The sequence below is a fragment of the Parasteatoda tepidariorum genome, chromosome 4, assembly GCF_982258835.1.
Source record: "Parasteatoda tepidariorum strain Cologne lab strain chromosome 4, Ptep-v5.0, whole genome shotgun sequence".
Lineage (NCBI taxonomy): Eukaryota > Metazoa > Arthropoda > Arachnida > Araneae > Theridiidae > Parasteatoda > Parasteatoda tepidariorum.
Genome location: NC_141758.1, coordinates 36,793,631 through 36,815,802, shown reverse-complemented (window position 1 = coordinate 36,815,802; position 22,172 = coordinate 36,793,631). Strand labels below are relative to the sequence as shown.

The window sequence follows — 22,172 nt, the reverse complement described above, 5'->3', positions numbered from 1 at the left end:
AATCACTACTACCCATTCACCCTTCAGAGTTCCCCACTGACCCCAGTCGGTCGTTAAGTAGTCCGGACTTCTTCAGGCCACTTGGTCTTTAAAGAGTTAAGGCCTTTTTTTATTTCAAATATAAAATTAAGACCTGTAGTACTTTGACTGAAAATTAGCAAACCCTTTAAATTCTGTATCGCATAAGTTGTATTCAAAAATTATTTATTTTACCGCCATAGCTTGAGAATCGTTGACATGCAGATTAACTTGAGTAAAGTGTAGAATCATGAGCTTTCCGCAAAAGTAATGTCTGCGCATTGACAGTTCCTGTTTCGTCAAAATTTCAAAAGTTTGTTTCTCAAAAATTAAATTTCTTTAATAATGAAATTTTCTTCATGAGATTTTTGTCGAATTTTTATAAGAATGAGATTTTTATAAAATTCATGCCTTTTTAAGAACATCAAGACAATGTGGTGAAAGACAATACACTTTTTTTAATTTTTTTTTATCTAGGAGCACTTCGTTCCTTAATTTTCTTATGCGTCGTATATGTCACCACTAGAAAGCCGTTAATGTGCACATTCCCTAGATAATCTGCAGATTAACTAATTTACTCCGTTAAAGTGCAGAGTTCCTGATCATTCTTAGTTTTCTTTCAAAAAGTGTGAAAACTATCTAGAAAATTGCTTGAAACTTTTTCAATTTTTAAGGTATTTAAATAAAATGTTTCAAAATTTTTTCCTTGCTCGCGCAATATAAAAGAATTACCTTAAATACTTATCTTGCGCAGTTTTTAACGACTTTTTAAAAAAAATTTAAATAATTAATTTGTAATTATTTTTAGATTGGTCCAAAAATATCGTTTAATTCTATTAAGTATTTATAAAGTTATAGCAAAAAAAGTTTAATTAATTTTTTTTATTTTAAATATAAAAATGTCTATATCTCTATAAATATTTAGTCTAGATTTATGAAAATTCATGCAGATATGAAAAATAACAACTAAAGTAATCTATACAAGTTACAAGCTTATTGCTTGATATTCTGACATAGGGTGCTCAAAAATACTTGTCTTCTCTCTTAAATTTATTGTGGGTGTCTCCCAAAACTCTGAAAGCTTTAAATCTTATTGCTAAATATGAAGAAGCGCATGAAGTAAACATCTCTTAAGTTATAAAATAATCATTTACGCATTTCTTGAAAAATTTAAAAAAATGTCAAAACGACAAAGCGTTTCTTCCATTATTGTAGGATTGTTTATTCTTATATTGGGCAACTTAACTTAACATATAACTTATAACATATAACTTAACATATATAGAAAAAAAGCTGTTTTCCACAGTGTTACGAATACCCTGTTTTTTCTCAAGGTTAGGAAAAATCCCATTGTCAAAAAAAAAAAAATTTTTTTTTGAGGAAAAATATTCAGGGAAAGGTGCAATTATTTACAAAAAATATTGAAAATTAACTTTTTAGTTTTCATTTATTTAAAAATGATATTAATTAACTTGAAAATTTCTACTATTATTTAAACTAGATTGTAATTATAAACTGTTTGAAAAACCTTTTTTATATTTGCTGTTTTTTAATGCAAAGGTTGTCCTCCATTCCTTCCATCAGGTTGGAAGAAACTTATCTCTAAGCTAAACCTATCTCTAAGCCCTAACCTATCTGTAAGTAGTTTTTCTATATATATATATTCACTGTGGAAAAAAGGATGCCATCCTTGTATAAGACACATAGCTGCCAACTCTACTGGATTTGGCCAGTTTCTCCTGATCTACTGGTTTAATAAAAATTCCCGTGGTTTTTATACATTTTTGATAATTCCCTAGAATAGAGTAAGTTTCCTAAAAAAAAAAATCCCTATTGAAATAGATTATTGCTTGTTTGAATATTTAAATAAGTATTACTAATATATAATGAAGCGAGCCTCATTTATAGAAATCAAAACTTTTATTTTTCTAGAATATTCAGTTTATTTTTTATTTAGAGAACTCCCTTTTTAAATTAATAAAAAAAAAACTATCTTAACTATCTTTGTTGAATTAAATGCCTTTTACTATTCAAAATTATTAGTAAACATAATACATAACATTTTAAAGTACATTTAATGTCAGCCATACCTGGAAAATATTGCAGTTTTTTCTATTTTGGTGACTATAAAAATCCCTAAAATTCCCTATGTGTAAAATATTTCGTACATTCTGCAACAATTATCATGAAATTTATAATATTTCGTAAAACCTGCTGGATTTTTTCCTCTCCATATTGGCAGCTATGAAGACAAAAAACTGCCGGCACTGATATAAGTGCAGTCTAGAATTTTTATCGCATTTTTCAGGAAAAGTAGAGAATTTTATTTCTGAAATGAAATTGAAAATAAATTATTTTATTTGCTGGCATTCAGTGAAGACATTAATTATTATTATTCATGGGTATGTTGTGAGGTAGCCGTTGGCCAAATGTCTCTGACATAGCAGCAGGTGGTTGTCGAGAGAGGGGAATGGGGTCGAATTGTTGTGCCACCAAGGAATTGGGGGAAAGTGATGGTTCTTCAACCTCCAACATCTGCCTACCTATATAGCTTTTTACCTTGGGTTTCATCATTCTATATCACTGAATTTTTGGTTGGTTTGATTGAGGGGACGTTCGGTATTCACCCCATCTTCAAGTTCGTGACATTCTTTTTCATGTCGGCTCAAAAAATCTTTTGTGGCTTCGGATCCTAACAAGGCCGATCCTGTCTTAAAGTTCACCTCTTGGAACTTTTTCATGCCGAGTTTTTTTACCTATGTTTTATTAAAAATTTTAACAATTCATACGATTGTTAAAATAAACTTACGTTTACCGTCCTTGTTCTGAGTCGTGTGTATAAAACGCTACAGGAAATTTACAAAGGGAATGCTAAATACAATATTTAAGGTTACTTTTCGTAATTTCTGTCAGTTTACAAGGATTATTTCAAGTTAAGCCTATCTTTACCCAGAACTTCTGTCAGTTTACAAGGATTATTTCAAGTTAAGCCTATCTTTACCTAGAACTTCTGTGAATTTGCAACGGTTATTTCAAGTTAAGCCTATCTTTACCCAGAACTTCTGTCAGTTTACAAGGATTATTTCAAGTTAAGCCTATCTTTACCCAGAACTTCTGTGAATTTGCAACGGTTATTTCAAGTTAAACCTATCTTTACCCAGAGCTTCTGTCAGTTTACAAGGATTATTTCAAGTTAAGCCTATCTTTACCTAGAACTTCTGTGAATTTGCAACGGTTATTTCAAGTTAAGACTATCTTTACCCAGAACTTCTGTGAATTTGTAACAGTTATTTCAAGTTAAGCCTATCTTTACCCAGAACTATTGTGAATTTGCAACGGTTATTCCAAGTTAAGCCTATCTTTACCCAGAACTTTTGTGAGTTTGCAACGGTTATTTCAAGTTAAGCCTTTCTTTAGGTAGAGCATTCTATCCTGATTTAGAATGTGCTTCTAAACGTCAATATGAAGAAAAGACACAGGTATGTGAAAATGAAAATAGTTGGTGGTCTAATTTTTTAATATTTAGAAAGTTATCTGGACCAATGAAAGTTTGCAAAAATTAAGAATTATGTATTATTTCCCTTTGGGCAAGTGCTGTAAAAAGTTCTGTCCAACTTCCAACTTAGCTGAATTTTGCTCACCTTACCTAAACTTTTGGATTTTTTCTCCATTTCACGTTGACAACTTAGGTTTTAACTATTTTTTTTTAAAATAACAGTGCGCAAAAACGCGCAAATGGCGCAGTCACAGCAGTCAAAACGCACACACCATCTCACGAGCAAAAGTGCTCATGCCTTAGTCCGGTGTCATGAAACGCTGTTGTTCTAAACTTTTTCTTCGGTTGCAAATGCATTGAAGTGTAAAAATAAAAATCGAAATCGCAACAATGATTTGACTTATCTCAGAGATGAGTCTACATATAGCGTAGAAAATTATGGTAATGAATAATTTAAACGACTCTCTAGACAATCTTAATTTATTCTTAACTTTCACTTAAAAGAAATTTGCAATAGAATATTTTAATTCTCTTTCTAGACCATAAAAAGTGATCCTGGCATCCTTGTGCCTTTCTATGAAATTCCATCTGCTTTTAAAATTTGCCCTGATTTTCGATAGTAAACATTCCATTTCTATTCATGTTAGATCTACCTTTTTGTTCTTCGCGTGTGGAATGTATTCTTCTTTAGGTCTCATCTTCAGTGTTCGAATGCCCTCGAAACTCCATAATCCGTGTGACTCCGTAGTCCGTGACATCGTAATCCTTTCACTTTCTCCGCACACGCCTTTTTTCGATGACATTCTACATCCAGATTGCTCTCGGACCAAGAAATTATCCCGGATATTTCGATCTCACAATCTATTTCACTCCTGTCGATCGAACTTTTTTGTGGAGGTAAGCTTTATCACTTCATTTTTCGGTGAATGTGTCCCAACACTAGAATAGTTAATGCATTTCCTAATTGATCGTTTATAAAAAATTGTTAATGATTCCAAAATTTGTTTTGTGATAGACATTTCGCCTTATGTGTATGGTTCTTTTTCTTTGGATATTTGGCTGCTTTTTTGGTTTCTTTATAGATCTATTTTTTCCTTCTAGTAGTTACCTTAATATTTTTGGGATTGAGATTGATTTATAAAATGAAATTCATTTAGTTTATTACCTAAATTTTTTTTTATTAATTATTTTGGAGGGATGGGGAGTGGGTTTTTTAACAGGGTGCGTAGCGGTTTTAAAAAGTGCTTTTAAAGATGTTTATTTTTGATTTATGGTATTTAAAAGCCCGTAAAGGTGCTTTTTTTTAATTCGCTGTTTGTAAAAAGTGCTTAATTTTCTATCTTTAAAAAAAAAAAAAAAAGATTTTTTTCTTTGCCGTGTCGATTGCTGTTCTCAATTACAAAAGATGCACGATTTTCGCAATTTTCTCTGCAATGTTTATCAGAAACTATATATTTTATCATAATATGTGAAGTTCTTGAAAATGTTTTTGAATTTTATTGATTTTATGTTTATAAATTAAGAACTTCAAAAGATAGAAGGAAAAAAAAAGAATTTTTATTAGTGCACAGATCCTAATTATTATTATTTTATTTTTTTTGGATAGTGATTAAAAATATTTTTAAAGTGCTTAAAAAGTACTTAAAATGTGCTTATTTTTTGTTGAAATATCTGACTACGCACCCTGTTTAAAATTTTACCTACAATAAGAATTGACCATGAAAACGTGAGATTCTGTGCAAATAACCAATTTTATAATTTATTTGGAAGGGGAAAAAAAAAAAATGATCTTTAAAAATGTATGATTTTTTTTTTTTTTTAGTTTGTAAAAACACTTTATTTTATTGCCTCCAGTTTTTTGTTACTTATGGATGAATTATTACTTTTAAAGCTATGTTTCAATGTATTTTAACTAATTCTTATTCTAAACCTTGAATTAATTACCAAGCATATTTTATTATTTAAAAAAAAGCGAAAACTTAATGATAATAAATAATGTTTCTGCAAAACTTGTGGAAAACTATTTTTCCTTATTTATTGTTGCCAGAATTTAATTATTATGAAGAAAATATAGTTCTTCCACTTTGGAAAAACCATTGTTGCTAGTTAGCGTACCTGAATGATATTTCAATTTATCATTATCTTTGTAATTTTATTTTGTATTTGTAAACAGTATTCGAAGGTGCTATGGTAATAAATGATAAAATTCTCACGATTGACTATACTATATATAATTATTTTGTTTCATTTTATAACCAACGCCGTAACACTAACCCAATTCTGAGTTAACGACAATCAATAGTTAACACAGTAGCTTTGTAATTTTGAACCCAACCCAGAAGACAAAAAAGCAGCGTTTTTTAAAAAGTGCTTAATTTTCCCTTTTTCAAAATGAGATTTTTCCTTTACTATGTTGATTTTCGCTTCAAATTATGCAAAAAGACGCAGTTCACATTGTTCTATTCAACGTTTTCACAATTATTTTAAATTGAAATCTATTATGGCGTATTGTCAGTTCGTAGCGTATAAAAACGCCATTCATTATACATGATTCAAAATTTCATGATTTTTGACGATTGTCAAAAACAATGCCAAAAGGTTTTTTTTTTTTTTTTTTTTTTTTGACATGACAAGATAGAACAAGATAGATAAAACCCTCAGTTGTCAAAAACTTTCCAACCCAGCCTAATTATGATAAGTGCTGAAAAATATTTTTTGAGCGCTTAAAAGGTACTTATTTTCTGTTGAATAATTTGGTAACCTGGTTTTTCAGCATCAGTCCGAAGGCTCCGTTTCATTTGCTGTGCCAATATCGAATAATGACGTAATTTATCTTTCTTTTTTTAAATCAACCTTCATATTTTGATCTTGATTTTTCTTTTATTTTTCCTATTTTTTCTTTAAATGCAACATATGTTATTGTATCGGAAACTTTTGCTTCACATTTTTCTGCTTGATACAGTTTGTTAAGAAAACACGAATAATTTATTGCAATCCGGCTGCCATTTTTAGTTCGATTCCATTCACTGGTTCGACTGTCGAAACGTAATTCTGGACATGAATGAAAAAGAAATCAGCCTTATCCTTTTCTATCTGAGAGACTGGGGGGGGGGAAGGGGGGAAAGACACCAACCTCTTAAGGGGGAAAATTGTTAACGTATACTTTGAGTACTAAAAATGTTCGGAATCGGAAGGCATGTCCTTTAAATGGAATCTTTTTTCCCACATTCTACCTTCAGCATAATATTCCTTTCGGAAGGCAAATCAAGGTCAGCCTCACCCATAGAGGACAGGTGGGAAGCCCAGTTACCGGAAGTGAGAGCCCCCTCTTCCCCATCTTTGTTCCAAAGAGGGTGCAGACGACAAAAGGGTCATTCCATTCCCCGGCGTGGCCTTTGCAACTATGCTGAGGTGCAGGTGATCGCTTCAGACGATTCCGTAAAGAGGCATCCCCCAATGCATATTTCGAAATGCTGAAATGTATGCTATTTAAGAATTTTATTTTATTTTTTGGTGATGTATTGAAGGGCAGTGACTGAAGAGAAGTTCAGTTTCAGTTGACTTTTATTCAGTTGTTTATTAACAACGTAGTGGGGGGGAAAATGCAAACGACTTTGTGTTAGTACTAAATCTTTTTTCATTTGTTGCTGTATTTCGAATATTTTCGTTTAGAGCTTTCTGGAACACAATTTAGATAATTTTTTTTTTTTTAAATCTAAGGAAGCATTCTTTTGTATTCTATGTTATTATGTTATTTAATGTGTGAATCATAAATGCTCATAAATATTTTAATCGTTTCATCGAATGAGTTGGCAACTAATATTCATAAGTATTTCAATCGCCATCGTTTAAAAAATATGCAGCAAATGATCACAAATATTTTAATCGTATCATTTAATGAGTACGCACACAAATGCTCTCAAATATTTTAATCGTATTATCTAATGAGTTAGTATACAACCAATGTTCTCAAATATTCTAATCGTATCATTTAATGAGTACACCACGAATGATCACAAATCTTGTACGATTATGAGTGTACAACAAATGTTCACAAATATCTTTTAATTACATCATTTAATGAGCATATGACAAACGCTTGCAAATCTTTTATGTGCCATTCAAAAAAAATTTTTTTTTGATATTTGTAATTTTTTATGTAGTTGAAAATATTAATTTAAAAAAAAAATTATTTTTAATTTTGTTTTGAATAAATTAATTAAAATTTTCTTTTAAATGTTTTAAAGCATAACAGAATTGCTGATTATTGATATTTTGGGGATACATTTTACCTTAGAAATTACCTTGGTTACATTTTATTCTAGAAATTACCCTGTGTACAATTTATCCTAGAAATTACCCTTGATACATTTTACTCTAGAAACTACCCTGTTTACATTTTATCCTGAAATTACTCTGAGTGTATTTTACTTAGAAATTTGGTGATAACTTATGTGATAGCTTATGGCTACATTTCTGTAATACTGTATTTCTAATTATTCATACCAAGCTACCATCAGTCATATTTCCCTTTAAAAAACTGGATCTCCCGTAGGTGTCACTTTAAATAACCAACCCTATCTTTTAGAATGGAAGAAGAATCGGTAATTAAGCGTTACAACTGACTGCGAGTGTAATTAGGAAAAGCCCTCTGGGCCATAGAGTAAAGAGTATAGGTAGAGTTGACATGAGAAAGTAACAGTGAAGCCATCACTGTAACCGGTCGGCCATATTGGTTTATGCAAAACATTTGAATGCTGCTATCTTCTACACGTTGAACTTGCTGATCAATGTTATTTTTATCGTTTTTTTTTTTATTTCTCTTTAACGATTTTCTTTATTTTACCTTTTAAACATTGAATTTAATTATATTTTGCTTGTAAAAATGACGAACTGCGTTGCATATGGCTGTACGAATGGATGGACAAAGAAAATGCCTGGAATTTCATTTCATAGGTAAGTGTAAATTCAATTCTCTTCATCATTTTCTAATTTAGTATTTTTAAATTCTGTTCTTACAGAATGTCAGAAGACTAAAGATTTTTTTTCTTCTTCTTAACTATTAGCTATTCATTTCAAACCTAACCTTGATTCTTATCAATTTTTATTGAAATGAATCAAAATAGAATTTCTAAGTGGCTTATAGAATATCAAAACTATAAAACTAATTGTAAATAAGATAATGTAATTTTGTTTACTTTTATACTGCTTAATTGACAATTATTATGGCATAATTATAGTATCATGTGTTATTCGAATTAGTGGGAATGGTTAAAAGTATTTATTTTATTTGCTACAATATTTTTTGCTTTTATGAAATTTAATCTATCATGAAGAGTTTCTCAAATAATTTTGTGTGTTTTTCTGTTATTTACTGTTATTGATCATTATTCCGTAATCTAAACATTAAAAATCAGCACTGTTGCTTTTTCAATTGTAATTCCAAACTGTTGCTCTGCTATTAAGTGGAATTTAAAAATATGATCGTAATGTCTAGTTTGTCAACAATTTGATTTTTATTCAACCGCTATTTTATTTATGATCACTCTTGCACTGATGAATGACATGAAATTTTTTGAGAGCTTTTAACACACAAACATAATTTAAAAAATCCACCCAAATTGTTACTTTTTTTCACTTTTATAACCTTGGTGGATACCTTTCCATAAATTTTATAATAGAAAATCCAGTGAATTATAGAAACTGGCAAAAATCTGCCATATTCTCATTTTGCGAACTACTTCAGTTCGTGCATTTTATTAATAATCGATATGCATTTGGGTTAATGAAATAAATTAAAAGTTTCAGTTGTGGGTAATCTGTATTGTAGTCGTGGGTTTTAGTTGAGTATAATAGACTGAAAACAGATTATTTGTGCTACTGCATTTATTTTTTTGAACTTATCGACTGGATTAACTGTAATTATCAAAATTTTAATAAAGTAGTTTCTAATTGCTAATTATAAATCTTTTGAGTCGGTTCTTTAAAAAACTTATATAATTAACGAGTTTTTATGTTCATGCTTTTAAGTTGGAATTTTATTTGCAGTTTTCCTAAAGATGAAAAACGTAAACAGTTATGGATCAAAGCTGTGAGACGAGTTAATTGGAAACCTTCTTTGTGTAGTAAATTGTGTAATGAGCATTTCTCAGAAGATATGATTGATAGAACAATAAATCTGCTTGATGGTCTTACAGATTCATTGATTAAAAAAAATTTAGTGAACAGAAACTCTTATTGTTAACTAATTTAAATATTAATTTACTCTAATAATTATTAAACTATTTATCATTTTCAATATTATTGCAAAAACCATTTACAAGATAGTGACAAATTAAAGTATTAATTCAAATTTTTTAACAAATGTATGAAATGTTTTTTACAACTCTTATTAAACAACTATAATTTATGAAGGGAAAGTTTTTCTTCTAAAATTAATAAATTAATGAAAAAATTGTTAACAATAAAGTTACGTTCTTTTAAATTTTTGTTTTTTGTGTACTTTAAAATGTGTGTATAAATAAGTGTATATTTTTAAATTCTTATCACTTGTAATACATTTAATGCAATATTTTACTGTTGAATAACCAACATATATTATTCATATTTGTGAGTGAAGAATTATTAATCTTGACTAATAAACTCTGATAGTATTTACTTAAAAAAAATATGGAAATTGATTGTATATAATGTAAAAATAAATAAAATGATTTCTTTTTCTTTTATGTCTGTGTATTTTTTAAGAATAAAATAAGAAATCCATTTTCATGAACTGAGAAAAAAGAATTTAAAAGTCAGTGTTATTCTACTAAATGAAAGAAATATATAAGATAAACATAATAATACATGAAGTTTTTAATTCAAATTTTTTAATAAATATTAATTTATTTTTTTTACAACTTTTATTAAAGTATTAGAATTTAATTATTTTCTATGATGATTCAATCAACAAAAAATGACTGCTTCAATTGAGGGATATAATTTATGAAAGGGAAAGTTTGTCTTCTAAAATTAATAAATGCATGAAAAAATAACTAACAAAAACTTAAGTTTTTTTTTAATTTTAAATTTTTCTTTTTTAAGCATTAAATAAAAAAATAATAGTTTAAAATAAAAAGCGTTTTAATTTAAACTATTTTTTTTTTCATTTATGTGTCAAAAAATAAATCTACATACATGAAATTTAAGATTATTTGGCCTAAAAATGATTAAATTTAATCTTTAGTTATGTTATTTTTATAAATATTAAATTGTAATAAATGAGGCGCTTTTTTTTCGTGTAACTAAAAGCAATAAAAAAATTAAGTTTTGTTTGACACTTAAAAACTTCCATTTACTAGCCATGCAACCATAGGTTACAATGAATGCTTTGCATAATCCAAGATGGCCGACAGTTACTTCAGTTTCTACTCATAGGAGGGTGGGAAATGCCATCTCTACTTATACTCTTAACTCTATGCTCTGGGCCATCTCTTGTCGGGAGGGTAACAAAATGAGTTGTTTAATCTTTTATTGCAATTTATTTATTTATTAAAGCTCGTGCGTTTATCATTTTTTTTATTTGCTTATTTCAGTGGGATGCTAAAACTAATTATGGCGTAAGTCTATTTCGTGTTGGTTAGAAGTTTTTAGATGATCAAAATTTCTGATTTTAATTTGATTTGAAATCACGTGACTTGTTCCATGACAATTTTTTTTTTTTTTTTTAATCTAAGATTTTTTTTTTTTTTTTTTTTTTTTTGTAATATTTTCTCATATTAACATTGATAATGATGGGCTCTGTGTTACATCAACTTACAACTAACTACATTTTCAAATCTTCTCTGGGGCTCTATGTCTAATGTCAACGTAAGTTACAATCGTTTGATTGCCTAAAGCAGAATGCATCGCCATTTTATTGCGAAATAGAATTTATTGTCAATCAGAATTACATCAACTTACAACTAACTACATTTTCAAATCTTCTCTGGAGCTCTATGTCTAATGTCGATTTAAGTTACAATCGTTTGATTGCCTAAAGCAGAATGCATCGCCATTTTATTGCAAAATAGAATATACTAGGAGGCTTCGCCCCCTGCTCGCTGGCGCTCGCCAACCCCCGGAACTGCTTTCGCAGTTCATTTCCGAATGCTTCGCAATCCGATGCTCGCTCATTGTATGCGTTCTTAACGTCTAGCTTTTGTATACTTTTTTGAACACTGAAGTTCCGAAAACTTTTCACTGTTGAAAAGGCTAAACCTGTGCATTTCAATATTAATTGCAAACAGTTCACATATTTTTCTTAATCACACTATTCTAAATTTCAGTTGTTGAGAAAAGTAACTGTTGTAAGTTTTGTTTTAAAGTCTTTCCCAGAGGGCTAAAACCATGTGTTGTAAAACAATATGAAATAATACTGAGCGCCGGATGTAAAGCATCGGCTTCGATGAAGATAATTTTGTGAGAATTTTTTTGATAATTCAGTGAGAATTCACCGATTAGACATATGATGCTCACTACGTGCTCTTGCGCGCCGAAGCCTATCAATTAAAACGTATTAGTGTTTTATATAACATGGATTAGCCATATGATGCTCACTACGTGCTCTTGCGCGCCGAATCCAATCAATTAAAAATGAAAACTGTTGCCAGCGCGAGAAAAGAAATATCATCGGTTTTATTGATACATACATACGTACGTATTAGCGTTTTATATAATATAGATTGTCAATCAGAATTACATCAACTTACAACTAACTATAATGGAGCTCAAATGGAGCTCTGTGTCTAATGTCAATGCAAGTTACAATCGTTTGATTGCCTAAAGCAGAATGCATCGCCATTTTATTGCAAAATAGAATATATTGTCAATCAGAATTACATCAACTTACAACTAACTACATTTTCAAATCTTCTCTGGAGCTCTGTGTCTAATGTCAATGCAAGTTACAATCGTTTAATGATTGCCCGAAGCAAAATGCATCGCCATTTTATTGCGAAATAGAATATATTGTCAATCAGAATTACATCAACTTACAACTAACTACATTTTCTGGAGCTGTATGTCTGATGTCAATGCAAGATACTATCATTTAATGATCACATATAGCAGGATTTATCATTTTATTGCTAAATTGAATTTATCGTCCATCTTAAGTTCATTTTTAGACTAATTACTTGAGAATGTTGCTTTGGGCCAATCTAAGCTGGAATTGTTTCGTAAGTGACATCAACGAAATTTATTGCTATTTGAAATTTTAACCCCTTTCTCAAACCAACCAACACTTATTAAACTAAAGAAAAGAAAATAATAAATTAAATCTTTCTAAAAATTCATATTTTAAGGAGATCGAAAATGAAGAAACTATGTTTTTCTCAGACCCAAAGCGTTGAGCTCATCAGTTTTATCATATCAAAACTCCCCAGTGCTATCTAACTCTCGAAAGCTCTGCGGTTTACGTTTTGAGGTGGTAAAGAAACAAAAATTCTCTTTTTTGGTATATTTTAAAAACTTGCTTTTTAATTTTTTTTATATGTTTTCAATTATTTGGTATTATGTTTAAATTTTTATGAATTTAGTTGTCTTAATGTCAAATATATTGTTCTTATGAATTTAAAATCCCCCTCCCTCGCTTACGTAAGAAAATCGCAATCTCTTGTTTTTGTTTTAACTTTGAAATTTACAATAGTAATCGAATTTTAGGATTAAATTCAAATAATGTAGCTTTGTATAAACAAAATCTATATTTCAATTCATTTTATAAAATTTAGACTAGAGCATTTTTTAAGAATCTTGACCTTTGTCTTGAAGAAATTATGAAGAAATTATTTGTAACTTTTTTTCCCCTTCAAACGTAACTTTTATTTCAAATTTAAATTTTTTTTCATGTGTAGCTCTTTTCCTAGTTTTTTGTGATATTTTATATATATATTTAACAGAAGATACATTTATTTACGAAAAATTGAAAATAATGTGATTTTAATGCATTGCCCATAATTTTCGTCCCCCCTTTCCTTATCTGCAAAAATAATAAAACCACAAACTGACTCTCCCTGTGAGATGCTTACGTGATACTGAACGACCCCTAAAGTTTTTACTTTTTTTTGCTAATTTTATTATTTGTATATCCCCCCCCCCATGTAATATACAGTACAATACATTTTTCAGTAATGTATCAATTTCCATTCTAGGTTATTCTGCTCCAAATAAGGCCGCCAAAATTTCTTCTTGGATATCAGCAGTGCCCGCCACGGGCCCACTACCGACAGGGCACGTGGCTCCTCCACCCTTAGCTCCTCCAGACCTCAATGGCTCTGAAGACGATGATTCCAAGGACTCTAGTGGAGGTGGTAAAAATGACCTCTCCTCCTCGGACGCTGAGGGTGTGTGGAGCCCCGATATTGAACAGAGTTTCCAAGAAGCTCTGGCCATTTATCCTCCTTGTGGCCGGAGAAAGATTATCCTCTCAGATGAAGGCAAAATGTATGGTAAGTATGGATTGCAATTTACGAAATTAAAGGCACATTTTCTAAGATCAACTTAACACTCTAGCTTAGTCCATTGTAAAAAGGAAATATAGATTCCAGATTCTTTTTCATCTCAATTACTAATTTAAAATTTTTAAGTGTAGAAAAAGTGAGTTCAGACAAACCTAGAGTAGGACATGAAGTTGCAAATGCTGATTTTTTTTTTCATTGTATCAAAATACAAATAAATTATGTCAAGATTCCTTCCTCACTGCGTAATCGTCCCATAATTTGTTTACATTTTTATATTTTGGGAGAAAAAAATTTCAGCAATTGAAACTTCATTACTTACTTTAAATTTAACAGAATTCTTACTTTTCTAAACATTTTTTTTTTCCAATGCCCGCCTGGGGAATGACCTATGTCATACAGGCATCTGAAGGGCAGATTTGTTGGCCACTTTTCCAGGGGCACCCTATTAGGTGAGCCAACGTTGCTCCCACAGTAAGGACAGATAGTACAGAGAGTGGAAGAACATCCATGCCTTGCCCGGAATTCGAACCCAGAACCTTTCTGATGCAAGGCCAATTACCTGACAGGCCGGTCGGCTCTTTTCTAAACATAAAATCTTAGAGCTTGAGAAGTGAATTTGCCATTCAGGCTTTCTAAAGTCTGTTTTTCGAAGGCCCTTTAGTTGCGTGAAATTTTTTGCGAATAAAAAGCTGCTCTAATAAGTGATGTGAGTTTTCAACAGTTAGTCTTGACCGTTACGTTCAAGTTTAGTTTATCTTTCGACAGCTCCCTCTACATCATTTTGAAAATGGCGCGAAATGTCAATATGGAAAAGCCAGTTTTGAAAAAAAATGAAAAGCGTTTGTGGTCTAATTTTTACATATTTCGAAACTTACTTACTGCATTATCGAGGTTTATTAAAGTTTGCAAAAAAAAAAAAAAAAAAAAAAAATGGAAATAAGGGATTGATTTAATAATTTTCATCTAGACCAAAAATATCGCCAAATTTGCGATTTTTAAAAAAAGTTTAATAACTTTTGAAATATTTTAGTTATTTATCCGTTCTAAATCCCAGATAATTCTTTACAGAAAGATGGCATATACAGTTTAAAATTACAGGTTTGCTTCAAGTGTAAGGCCCTTAAACTGTGACTTTTTTTTAATTTTCTTGGGCGAAAAGGTTCGAATAACCTTGTTAAGACTGCGTCACATCGTTTCAGAATTCCTGCCGGCATTTTACTTTAAGTGATGAAATTGCTTGCGATGCATAATTTAAATCCTGCTTATAGACAGTGACTAGGTTTTGGGTACCACAGTTCCGTGTAAAACATGATCTCTCTGCTCTGAAAGTTAAGTTGAAATCGTATATTTATCTTGCTTTGAAATAGTCTTTTTCGTGCATACAGTTCACAAAATTCAAATTGTTTTACTCTATTATATAGCTTTTTTATTCCAATTAATATTATATTTTTAAAATCCTAAACTTATCTCTTTTTACTCTAAATAAGGTATATTTTTAATATCCTAATCTTAAGCCCTTTTACTCTGATTATGAATAACATCCTAAACTTCATATCTTTTACTCCTAATAGTATTGCATTATGAACATCCTTAACTTAACACTTTTTATTCCAAATAGTGATTTTTTTTCCAACTTATAAACATTAACACCTTATACAGCGAATCGTGATCTTATAGCATCGTATTTTCACCATGACGTTATCTTTCCAAATTGCTATTTTCGAGCGAAACTTTTATTACTGTGCATCAGTGCACCTCAAATTGTATCAAACGAAATCAGTTGTTTGAATATTTCGATGTTCGTATTTAAAAGCACAAATAAAAAAGCAAAACATCTCTCTTTTGTGTCCTGGAAAATATTATTAAAATGAGCACATCTTTGGAGATGGGTTGTTCTGTTTCTCACTGCGAGAGTTTCTGGGAAAAGGAGAGAGAAGAAAAAAAAAATGAAAGATGCTTTCCTGAAAGGAAAAAGGAATAAAAAAAAAACTGGAGAAAAGGGATGTTGACATAGTCGGGAACCGAGTCACGCCTTTGGGAACTCGCATTCGAAGATTGGGGGAAAGGGGGATTGGGGGAAATAACGTTCATTCAGACCTGATGCAGACAAAGTGACGACTTTTGCGAAAAATGGCTCTCCTTGTTTCCCCCCAAACCCCATCCCCGTTTCGGGAATGGAATGCCAGGAATGTGCAATTATAGTTCGGACACACACATGTACACATACGTCCTCCCCTCTCTATCCTGGAATATATATAGAGATGGAAGGACCCTCTCCTCCGCATCATCTCTCTCTCCTCTGCGTGCGGGGGAGGATCCTGAAGTGGGGGATGGGGGGTCTTTGCCGAAGAGAGAGAGGGGGATGCTGGCAGAATGAAAAGGCGATCTAGATTTCGATCGCTTCTGGAATAGGCAGGGGGGCAGGAAATAAAAGAAAAATCTCGCAAAATCTCTGGCCCAGGAAGGAAGGCTTTTCTGTATTTATGAGAAAAGAAATTTTCTGAAGTATGGAAAGTGATGTGGACATTGCTTTGAATTTTAATGAAATCGCAGTCCGGTTGCTGGTCATTTAATCGGTATCAGCTCTAATCATCACTTAGATTTTCCGTAATATTAACTTGACTAATTATTACAAGGATTAAGTCAAAATGTTCTTTGTTCCATAATCATTCAACTCATCATTAATAGTAATTTTTTTGTTCAATTATCTGGGAATAATTCCAAAACTATAATTGTTTCACAATACCCATAATTTATACATTGCAAGTCAAAGAGTTCAAAACTCTTTGTTCAATGATAATATGTGGGAGTAGTCCTATAACTATAAAAGTGCATCTTTTTTATAATTATGAACTATAGTGGATCAAAAAAGTGCAACTTTTTTTTTTTTATCCATAATTATAACGTGATTACTAAGCATTTATAACAGTGATGTAATCACTGATTCAATTCACTTATCTTTTTTAAACCTTTTCACTTTTGCAAAAACAATTGTCTTGGTGTAAATTTATCTGTGTTTAAACTACCCCTTGTCTTCATTGCAGGCTTTCTTCTCAAAATTGATAATCCAAAAAAAAATTTGTTTTCCTTTTAGAAAATTTAGGAATCACTAATTTTCATTGAAATTAGAACTATTGCTACATTTGTACATGTACATGTTGCATAAAAACTACAACAGTTTAATTTCTTGTTTTATCTAGGATAAAGCTCTGTTATTTAGCTAGGACATCGCTCCAAAAAAGTCAAAGCTTTAAAAAAAATTCGTATTTTTAAAATTCTTTTTCTCAGAAATCATTCGACCGATTTAGCTCAATTTTTGTATTTTGATGTGTAAAATGATGGTCACATTCTTGAAAATGATGTAAAAATTGTATACCTTACAATTGAATTTTTTTTTTTTTTTTTGACTTATTACTAAATAAAGTAAAATTGAAAGAAAGAAATATTTACTAAAAGGTATTTTTTGCATGGGATTATTTTTGGATAACCGAATTTTTATAATTGTGTTTAAAAAAAATAATTTCTATTCGCTTAAAAACTTCTCGAGATATGGTGAAATACGAAAAAAAAAAAAAAAGAAAGAAAGCTAACATTTGATTCTTTCTCCTGACCAAACTATTGGGACCATATTTCTCACATTGCGGTCACCCCTTATATTTTGGGGGTCACAAAATCCGAAGTTACTTTTCTTTAGCGGAAATACGTTTTTGTGTCAGATTTTGTAATTTAAAATATCGTTTACGCTAAGTAATTAGCATACTTGAGATCACCCCCTAAACCAGGGATGGGCAAACTTTTTGGGTCGTGGGCCAAAAATCTAGAAAAAAAAGTTTGGTGGGCCGAGTAAAAACTTCTGAAATAAAATAAAGTCAATTCATCATTGAGTGCACGTCACTCTACATCAACTTTGCGTTTTTTAGTTGCCATTGTGGGATAAAAAAATGTTTACAAATAACTCAAAAAGGCAGTAGCCATTTTATGCATTTAATAATTTCACCATTATTTACAATGACATTGTATGTGTGCAACTTTTCCATACGCAGTAAATTATGTTAGAACTCGAGCCGGCAGAAAAATCCGTTCGTTGGAACTTAAAACGCGTAGTCAGCCTCATGTGAAGTACAATTCACCTATATTAGATTCCATATGTCTGCTCCTCGAGAAAGACAAATACTAGTTGGAGCTAATCTACAGCTATTCTATAAAGAACTTTTGCTGTCAACATTTTACCAGTTAAAGCTGTTTGTGCTAACTATTTTAATTAATTTATGTTTTGTAGAACAGAAATAGAGAAAGTGAAAAGGTCATCAGTACTTTGTTAAAAAAGAAATCAACAAAAATAGTTTTAAACAAAGTAGATATATTCGCCACTGATCGGCTAGTTAAAATTCTGTCCGCGGGCCGGATAAAATCTTCCGGCGGGCCACAGTTGGCCCGCGGGCCGTAGTTTCCCCATCCCTGCCCTAAACCATTAAGATTGAGTCCTAGATGGTGAGATTCCGATTATTAGATCAAAAGTTATTCAGGGTGGACCGCTAATTTTGCGCTATGTACAGATTATCTAAGTATTTAGCAGATTATCTAAGTAATTTAAAAAATTAACAAATTTTTGTCTGTTTAAATAACTTGCCCTAATTTATCCGCACATTAGTTTGATTATCTGTAATTATTGTGCATCACTCTTGGACGGTAAACTACAGCGCACTGTAAAAAAGTGGATTTTCAAATTTCACGAAACTTTCTTCATTTTTGACGAAACCGTTTCCTGGTACATGCTCCGAACGAACATTTTGCCAAATTGACGAAATAACAATCGTCACTTCTTCGAGGAAACGAATTTCGTCAAGAGAAAAGGAAAATTTTGTCATTCTAGTTTCTATTCGTCATTCTAATTCATTTTTGGTTACATTCCTATTTTAAACAAACATATTCTATCCGTTGCATTGTGTAATATTATTTCCTTTAAATTAAAAAGTTCAAAATAGTGTCTTTGAATGAACTTAAATTGGGAACTAAATAAACGTTACTTTTAGTAATATAACAAAGTAAAATGTTCAAATTTCAAGTAGTAATAAATGCAAATTTAAAAATCGAATAGAATGTTCTAGCAATAATTAAAATATTGAATTTCAAATAAAATATTCAAATCGAGTCAATTGTTAACTTCTAAATTATATAATAAATTTATGGGACGTTTGATTATTCATGTTTCAGTTTTCAAAGGGCATGCTCTTATTTTTTTTATCACGTCCTTGGAATGTTTTCATAATTTTTCCAAGTTTCCACACTTCTTGGAAATTTTCCATATCAATGTCATCAAACCAATGTCATCTGCCTTAAAACTGTCATTATTTTTATCCAGATTCACATTTAATAATTTAAAGGTAGTCTCTCCATTTCTCCTAATATTAGATAATGAGTCTCACGGTACTTAAATTTTTTAATTAACATTTTTTTGTCGTTCATGCAATTTAATTCTTTATAATTGGACAGTCTTTAAAACGATTAATCGACTTCGAAGTAGTTGAGTTGCCCTCAGGCAGAATTTTTTCGAGCTATCTGCGACAAAACTCTCTGGCACTCATATCATTCTGCAAGATACTTTTAATAATAACAAACATATATGTTACTCATTTAAAATAACAAAATCGTTGTGTTTACAACAAAAAAAAAACTGTATAATATTTTTTTGAAATTGGAACATGCAATAAGTTTTTATTCTAATATGATGGGTGATATTCTCGCATTTTGTTGAAGGGGTGGCGCACAAATTATTTCCTTCTTCGCATTTTGTAAATAGTCATCACAATAAAGAAAATAATTAAAAATCATGAAATCCGTAGTAGCAATTGCCAAAAAAAGATCGACGACCAAATCACGCGACTCCTCAAATGCGTGTTTCGTTTCGAGATTAGGTTGTTGTAATAAATAATATCGCATAAAAAATATCGGACTTAAAAACTATGGAGAAATCAACTGCCAAAAACTGATAGAATTATTGCCTTAAAAAGTAAATACTCAAATGCACGATTCGAATTTTCAATATCATTTGAAATATATCAGGATATTTAAAAAACCACGTGAAAATCAATATCAATAACTGCCGAAAATACAGATTTAAATATGATCTGCAAATTGCGGTAGTGAATAAAAGTAAAATTTTTTGCTTTTGAAAAGAAAAATCTTTCTGCAAGAACTCTGTAACGTTCTGCGACAATGTCGCCGTGTCGCTGCAATTTTGCTACGGGGTGAAAAAATAGAAAGAGAAAAAGTGTATGGCTTGCATGTAAATTGGCCTATAATAATTACCTTTGGTAGGGTAGAATAGTATCCTGTAATACAGTGTTCCCCAACCTTTTTATCACTGCGGACCTGTCAACGTTTGAAAATTTTACCGCGGTCCGTTCTCGATATTGACGTTTTACACCATTTTCAAAATAAGCATAGACAGCGCTGGCTTTAGATAGGCTTAACTTCACATAACAGCCATGAGTAACAGTTGCAAACTCATAGCAGTAATAAAAATAGCATATTATTCGCAAAAAAGCATCATTTCATATTAGCCTTTACAAAACAGCCTTAAAAGCGAAGTTTCCTCGCGACTGAACTTACCCGCCAAAGACGTTATGACTAAAGAGAATTTATATATGCTATTATTGCTATTTTTTAAAAAATTTTCAAATAAACTGATGATTTTACTCTTTTCGGTAGTATATTATCAAACTTAATACGAGGCAATCAGAATTCGATATATATTGATTTGAATTATGGTATTGCAGATTATTTATTACCTGCGAAAATGCCGTTCTGCCGTCAGCATTTTTTTTTTAAAAGTAGTTAACCAGAAAACATTTGTATGTTATTAGATTTTGGCAAGTATCTTTTTTTTCGCGTAATTTGCGTTAAAAAATGTTTGGCATAATGAAATCGGTTTTCATTAGGTTACATTGTATTTGTAATAAAATTAAATTTGAGAAAAAATCTGGAAACAGAATAAAGCTACTTACTGAAAACTACAAACCGCATAATTTTATTGCTTTGCAGTTTTAAAAAGAAAAATAATCTGTTGAAATTTCTCCACCACAATTCTAAATTTTAAGAACATGTCAGCTTTTTAAAATAAAATATTTCAAACAAGGCCGCCCAGAAAAAAAAAATACAGACTGCCCTAAAAAATTTTTGATCTAAGGATAGGATTTTCACGTTCTAGGACTCATTATTAATGGTCCAAGGGGGTGACCCAAATATGCTAATTAATTAGTGCAGACGATATTTTAAGTTACGAAATCAGACACCAAAAACATACTTTTTCTGAATAAACATACCTTTTTTTCTATGGATTCGGGTTTCAGACCCCCCAAAATTTTGCTGCAATTTAGGAAATATGGTCCCCATAGTTTGGCCAAGAGAGCGGTTCATTACTTTTTGCGTATTTCAACAGATTTAGAGAACTTTTTTGTAAATTGAAAATGTTCTGCACACACTTATAAAATTCGTTTATCCAAAGATAATTTCGTGCAGAAAAGAAATTTTAGTAAATATTTATTACTTTTTTATTATTTTATTCACTAATAGTCGAAAAAATTTTGAATTGTAAGGTATAAAATTTTTAACATTTTAAAATTTTTGATTTAAAGTTTTGCATGGCAAAATACAAACTTCGAGCGAAATCGGTTGAATAGTTCCTGAGGAATTAAATTTTGAAGAATTCGCATATTTAAAATTCAATTTCTCAGGAACTATATAACCGATTTCTCTTAAATTTTGCCATGTAAAAATACATTCTGTAAAATTTGTGTACCTTACAATTCAAAATTTTTTCGACTGTTATAAAATAAAAATAGTAATAACTCACTAGAAATGTTTTTGCATGGAATTATCTTTGGCTAACTGAATTTTATGATTGTATGCTTAAATATTTTAATTCGCTTAAGGTATCCGACTACCTTAAAAAAGAGGATTTTCACAAAAAATCACTTTTTTATTTTATTGCTTTATAATAATGCCCAATTTTTCTAGTTTTAAAAACTGTTTTGTTTTTGAATGCACGTCAAGCAGAACTTTAGTTATAGCTATTTTAGTAACAGATGACAGCTGTCCAACTTACCGGAAATTACACAAATGAAGCCGGTAGTAGGTAATAGTTTCGGATCCATTTCTATTTGTGTCTTTATTTTTCT

At 30.6% G+C, this 22,172-nt stretch overlaps 2 protein-coding genes across 2 annotated transcripts in view; both read left to right on the top strand.

Moving 5' to 3' along the window:
- The window catches only part of sd (TEA domain transcription factor 1 homolog scalloped), a 127,869-nt gene that overhangs the window by 77,092 nt on the left and 28,605 nt on the right, over window positions 1-22,172 (top strand). The window contains exon 4 of the mRNA XM_087162143.1: window positions 13,684-13,980. Coding sequence (XP_087018269.1) covers window positions 13,684-13,980 — 297 coding nt within the window. The remainder of the gene's footprint in view (window positions 1-13,683; window positions 13,981-22,172) is intronic.
- Window positions 8,267-9,853, top strand: LOC147810894 (THAP domain-containing protein 2-like). The gene is made up of 2 exons (XM_087160926.1): window positions 8,267-8,470; window positions 9,563-9,853. The coding sequence occupies exons 1-2, from the start codon at window positions 8,400-8,402 to the stop codon at window positions 9,756-9,758; spliced, it is 267 nt and encodes an 88-aa protein (XP_087017052.1). The 5' UTR covers window positions 8,267-8,399; the 3' UTR covers window positions 9,759-9,853.